This window comes from Ascaphus truei, chromosome 1 (assembly GCF_040206685.1).
Source record: "Ascaphus truei isolate aAscTru1 chromosome 1, aAscTru1.hap1, whole genome shotgun sequence".
In the NCBI taxonomy this organism is placed as follows: Eukaryota; Metazoa; Chordata; class Amphibia; order Anura; family Ascaphidae; genus Ascaphus; species Ascaphus truei.
The window spans coordinates 417542217-417548216 of record NC_134483.1 but is presented as its reverse complement, the minus strand read 5'-3'; the positions used below and the strand labels follow the sequence as shown (position 1 = coordinate 417548216).

The 6000-nt window shown below is 46.4% G+C and overlaps 1 protein-coding gene across 3 annotated transcripts in view; it reads right to left on the bottom strand.

The window, feature by feature from the left end:
• Positions 1-547: 547 nt before the first annotated feature.
• TBC1D9 (TBC1 domain family member 9) overlaps positions 548-6000 on the bottom strand; it is a 68396-nt gene continuing 62943 nt past the window's right edge. For all 3 annotated transcript variants that reach the window (XM_075614796.1, XM_075614806.1, XM_075614813.1), the window contains one exon: positions 548-1926. In XM_075614796.1, the coding sequence (XP_075470911.1) occupies positions 1222-1926 (705 nt within the window). In that variant the 3' untranslated portion in view covers positions 548-1221. The remainder of the gene's footprint in view (positions 1927-6000) is intronic.

The following is a 6000-nucleotide window of genomic DNA, read 5'->3' as shown; positions in this document are numbered from 1 at the left end:
TGATAGTCATGGGATTCAGTTTATATACAGTACCCAAAGGCAAAAGTATCTTAGAAAAGAAACAAATACAAAAAAATAAAGTGTACCCCCCAGCCCCCCACAGATTCATATATGAAAAAATAAGATACATATAGTTGTTGGTGTTGTTGAAATGAAAGTAAAAAGAATATCCCCTCTGGAAGTGGAGACACAGGTACAGTACTCAAAGTGCAGGTGCCTCAGTCTTAAACCCAAAATACTAGTTGCGAAGAGGATTCCGACGATTACCAGAGTATATAATAAAGTGTTCCCTCAAACCAAATGATGTCTTCTTCATCTAACAAGTTAGACTGTATATTCTGGTAAATGACCAATTTCCATTGTTTTAACACTACTTCTACTTTGCAGACCAGGGGCTTTGCCACGTAATCTATTGTGTTCCATTCATCAATGTAACGAGAACAAGGTCTACTAGTAAAAGTTACAGCAGGTCTTATATATGGTTCTGTTTCCCGGCGCCGACATTTTCAATGTTCTGTTAGCTTCTATGTCTGCATGGTATATTTAAAAAAAAAAATGACTTTTTTTAGCAATCACATATCCTTTTATCAGGCTCCTGTTTCAATAAAAATGTAAAATCAAAGTTAAAAATCCATCAAATCGGGGTTACTATCCTTGTCTCCCCCCTCCCCCCTTCTTACCCCTCCTCCCACCTTCCCTGTTGGTTTTTACTTCTTGTTGTTATTGTTTGTCACCCCAAGTACAACTGTTATTCAGAAGATATGTAATACTCTGCATTAGTCGAGATAGAGGATTGTTAGACTCATGGCTGTGTCACTCCTTTTGATTTAAATCTTAAAATGATGTTATTCTGTTCTGTTTTCAGTGCGGGGACACTGTTAGCCGAATTACTGCAGATGTATTTTATCAATATTCATATGCTGAAAAAAATCAATAAAAATATTTGAAACAAAAAAAAAAATCCATAAAATCCTTAGCATTAATTTCAATGAAACCAATTGACTTCTGCACAACGCCCCCCCCCCCCTCGCTATTAAAAGAATGATGCCATTTGTTTTTTCATGTATCGACAGCATTCCTATTTTATCAATGTCTTTCAGCTCTTTCTCTTCATTAAAAAAAATTCAAGTGCGGACAGGCATCCACTGCCAATAAATATTTGTTAGAAGTATTTGTTTCTCTCTCCCCCTTTGTGGTCAAAAATGTAAGAAAAATAATCTCTCATCCAGAGAGGGTAGAAATGTCATAGTCACTTGATGAGGGTATGGTCTTCCCCACCATTCTGGTGTTCTTAGCATTGGTTATTCTACCCATCATTGATACTGGCTTATCAAAGTATCTCACAAGGGCTTGCTCTGTCAGGACAGAGGCCAGAAACTGATCAAATGTGATGGCCCAGTCTCTGTCCAGGCTGGTACTTCTAGGCATAGAAGCACTGTGGTGGCTACGCACTAAAACAGTGTCCTCGCCAATATCCTCGCACTGCAGTTTGTCCTCTTCGTGTGACCCAGCGCTCAGGACGGAGTACGATGACATGGAGCTGTCATCTTTAGTGTCATCGTCTGATATAAGCATGGAGGAGCAGGCCCCATTGTCTCTCGGAGAGCAGTCTTCCAGCTTCACCTCCTCCATCTGTTCCGAGATCATTTCTCCTGCGTCTTCGCTAGAAGCAGGCCTGTCTGGGAAGACCCTACGTTGCTCGTAGTGGTACGTCTGGACGCCCTTTTTCTCATCGGTCCTGCTCTGGATTTCTTTGCTGCTAAGACTTGGTGTTTCCTCCACAGTCTGGTTTGACAAAAGCTTACCGACCTCACCAATCTCCAGCAGTAAGCTCGTGACTGTGGCGGTGGCGTGGTACAGCTCTTGCTCACTTGGGTTTTCACTGAACATGTTGTACATGGTCTTGCAAAGCTCAATAAATTGCCCCTAGGAATAAGATAAAGAAACAAGAATAAGGAATGTAGAACAACAAAACATGGTAGAATGAATGGGACAAATAAAGGAACTTAAACAGTAAGAAAAACAGAGTACTCCGTCATTTGACACTTTATAACGATTTTTGTTTGGAATAATATTAAAAAAGTGTTTTAGATTTAAGCCCAATAATATAAACATCATGCAATTTAAAATTAAGCTTTGATTGGAGAATTCATGCTACTGTACCAAAGTAAAACATGCTGTAGAAATTCCAAAGGAGTTAAATGTGTGGTTATTATTTTCTATAAAAATGTTATTTTATAAGTATTTCCTGGAACAGTAATTTGGATAAAATGTAAAAAAACTAAAATATTTTTGGGATTCTATGTGAAATTGTACTTTCAGCTGTGGAAAACCAACGCCGAAACTGGTTGGTTTAGTTTTTCTCAATCAATGTGTTTTGAGAAAGGAGAAAAGAGGGGTAGGCAGCCGAGGGGTAGGCAGCCGGAGCAGCAACAAGGTATGGTAAAAAAAACTATGAATCCGGTACTGGTCAGAAAGGCTTTATTCTAAATCAGGCCTGCACAACATACGGCCCGCGCCTGGACTCCTTGTGCGGCCCGCGATGCCCTACTCCCCCCCCCCCCCCCAGCCCGCTCTGCAGACACAGGAGGGAAGGAGCGCCAGCATTTTGACACGCTCCCCACCCCCTCCTGAGCCCGCTCTGCCGAGCGCTAGCATTGCGATGCACCCCCCCACCCCCAACCCCCTCTACCTATTAGGGAAGGAGCCAGCAGTTTGATGCGATCCCCTGCAGGCAGAGAGGAGAGAAGGAAAAGAGCTGAGGCCGGTCTGACTGCAGAGGGCTGGGGCGGGGTTTGTGACAACTGAGCCTGTTAGTGAGAGCAGGAAGTGAGGTGCCTGCTGCCAGGGCCCAAGATGGCTCCCCCTCCCTCCAGCCATGCTCCACAGTGAAAGGTAGGACACCCCCCCTGCAGCTGCTCCTCTGAGCTAGTGGCAGTGTGGCTGTGTCAGAGTAGCAGTGTGGCAGTGTGGCAGTGTGGTTGTGTGGCAGTGTGGTTGTGTCAGTGGCAGTGTGTCAGAGAGGCAGTGTGTCAGAGTGGCAGTGTGTCAGTGTGTCAGTGGCAGTGTGTCATTGGCAGTGGGGCAGTGTGCCAGTGGCAGTGTGTCAGTGGCAGTGTGGCAGTGTGGCAGTGTGTCAGAGTGGCAGTGTGTCCGTGTCAGTGTGTCAGTGGCAGTGTGTCAGTGGCAGTGTGTCCGTGTCAGTGGCAGTCTGGCAGTAGCAGTGGGCAGTGTGTCAGTGGCAGTGTGTCAGTGGCAGTATGGCAGGGTGTCAGAGTGGCAGTGTGTCAGAATGGCTGTGTGTCAGAGTGGCTGTGTGTCAGAGTGGCAGTGTGTCAGTGGCAGAGTGTCAGTGTCAGTGGGGTGATTTGAGGTGAGGTGCAGGGGGAGAGTGAGGTGCAGGGGGGGAGGTGAGGTTCAGGGGAGTGAGGTGAGGTGCAGGGGGGGAGGTGTAGTGGGGTGATGTGAGGTCAGATGCAGGGAGGGAGGTGTAGTGGGGTGATGTGAGGTGAGGTACAGGGGGGAGGTGTAGTGGGGTGATGTGAGGTGCATGGGAGTGATGTGATGTGAGATGCAGGGGGGAGAGTGATGTGAGGTGAGGTGCAGGGGGGGAGGTGAGGTGCAGGGGGGAGGTGTAGGGGAGTGATGTGAGGTGAGGTGCAGGGGGGGAGGTGCAGGGGTGGGATGTGTGTGGTCTGCAGGGGGTTATTATGTGTTATGTGGAGGGGGAGTATTGTGTATGTGTGAGGGGGAGAGATGGGGGTGTGAGATAGAGGGTGAGTCTCGCAAAGGTTGATGAGGAGGGGTGCTGGGGGAGATATATGAAGATGATGAGTGCTGGGGGAGATATGAGGATGATGAGGGGTGCTGGGAGAGATATGAGGATGATGGGGTGCTGGGGCAGATATGAGGATGATGAGGGGTGCTGGGGGAGATATGATGATGATGATGATTGATGATGATGATTTTACCTGTGCGGACCGAATCTGTTTTTCTTGGAGCAGTTCGGCCCTTCTCGCTTTACAAGTTGTGCAGGCGTGTTCTACACATAACTTGACAGACAAGTCCATGTACTCCCTCCTACGCATTTCACGCTGCAGGGCGCTTCATCAGGAGTAGGGAGCAATGGCTGAACAGACATTTAAAAGGTAAAAAAAAGCCTGCCAAATCGCGGGTGCAAGCAATCAGGTGAAAAATGCTAAAATCAAAAAGCAACCAATCCAGATCCCAAGGATGTTTCCCTGGTGACCCATCTTGATAATGATGAAATCAGACTGTGAAATATCAAAAATAGGTTGATAATAGATTCAGATAACCTGATCAAACAAATTACACAAAAACATGATACTTTTTCAATATTTATTTATCCCCAAAATGATTCAACATTCAATATCCATGTGCGAAAAAGTATGTGAACCTTTAGATTCAGTGCCTGATGGCAACCCCATGATTAGTAATGACTACAACTAAGCATTTCACTGTGCTGAAGCCCCTCTGCTCAAGCTTTCTCATTTCTTGAGGCCTGCCCTGCCTTCCCTGTTTAGGTATTGTCCGTAAACGACTTCGCTTCATCTTCTGCAAGATAGGGAGCGATGCGTTGTAGAGGCCAGCGGCAGGATGTTCAATACGTCCTCTAGTGTTTCCACGCTTCGTAATTGTTGTCCTGCCATTGGGTTCTTGGCTAATTTTCCAGTTCTGTCACCACGGGAACCAACACTCCCCATTTTTCATCCAGGCTTGTGACCAGCATTGGCTGGGTTCCCTCCCTGTTTGCTGACTACTTCCCTGGTACTGACCCCAGCCTGTGACCCTGACCATCACTCCAGTGCCGCCTGCCTTGACCCCAGCCTGGATATCGACTACACTGCTCTCTCCAACCCCGACCTTGCTACGCTTGACAACGGAACCAGCAATCCAGACCCGGCTTTGCGGCTCGAGGTTGGTGTTCCATATCCCTACCTTGGCCCTGCGGTCCAGTCCTGGTTTGTAGCCAGCACCCAGTTACAGTCATGCAGCAAGACAATGATCCTAAACATAAAAGCAGATCTACAAAAGAATAGCTGAAGAAGCCTAGTCAAAGTCTGGACCTAAACCCCGTTGAAATGTTGTGGCAGGACCTGAAGCGAGCTGTCCATGCAAGGAAGCCCTCAAATATCCCTGAGTTGATGCAGTTCTGAAAGGAGGAATGGGCCAAACTTCCTCAAAACTGATGTGAGAGGCTGACCAGCAGTTACTGGAAATGCTTAGTTGTAGTCATTATTGCTCAAGGGGGTGCCGATAGGCACTGAATCTAAAGGTTCACATACTTTTTCGCACATGGATATTGAATGTTGAATCATATGTGGATAAATAAATGCTGAAAAAGTATCATGTTTTTGTGTAATTTGTTTGATCAGGTTATCTGTATCTATTAGCAACCTATTTTTGATATTTCACAGTCTGATTTCATCATTATCAAGATGGGTCACCAGGGAAACATCATTGGGATCTGGATTGGTTGCTTTTTGATTTTAGCATTTTACACCTAATTGCTTGCGCCCGCGATTTGGCGTTTTTTTTTTACCTTTTAAATGTCTGTTCAACCATTTCTCCCTATTCCTTGACGAAGCGCCCTGCGGCGTGAAACACGTAGGCGGGAGTACATGGACTTGTCTGTCAAGTTATGTGTACAATAAAGCCTTTCTGACCAGTACGGGATTCGTTTTTTTTGCCATACCTTGTTGCTGTTCCAGATGGCTACCGCTCTTTTCTCCTTTGCCGATTGAGAGCCAGGAAGCGCGCTGCCGAAGGTGTGTGGGAACTAGCTCACTGTTGCAGGACTGCTTGCTTACAGCTGTCAGGAACCAACAGGAACGGCATAACAGTTCAGCCACTGGATACAAGACTACAGGAGTGCAGTGACCAGCGACGGAGGTAAGAAGTATTGTTTCCATACCTCTGGATCCCGGTCCCTGCTAGTGGCACTCCACACTGATATCTCCTTCATGTATGGCACAACTA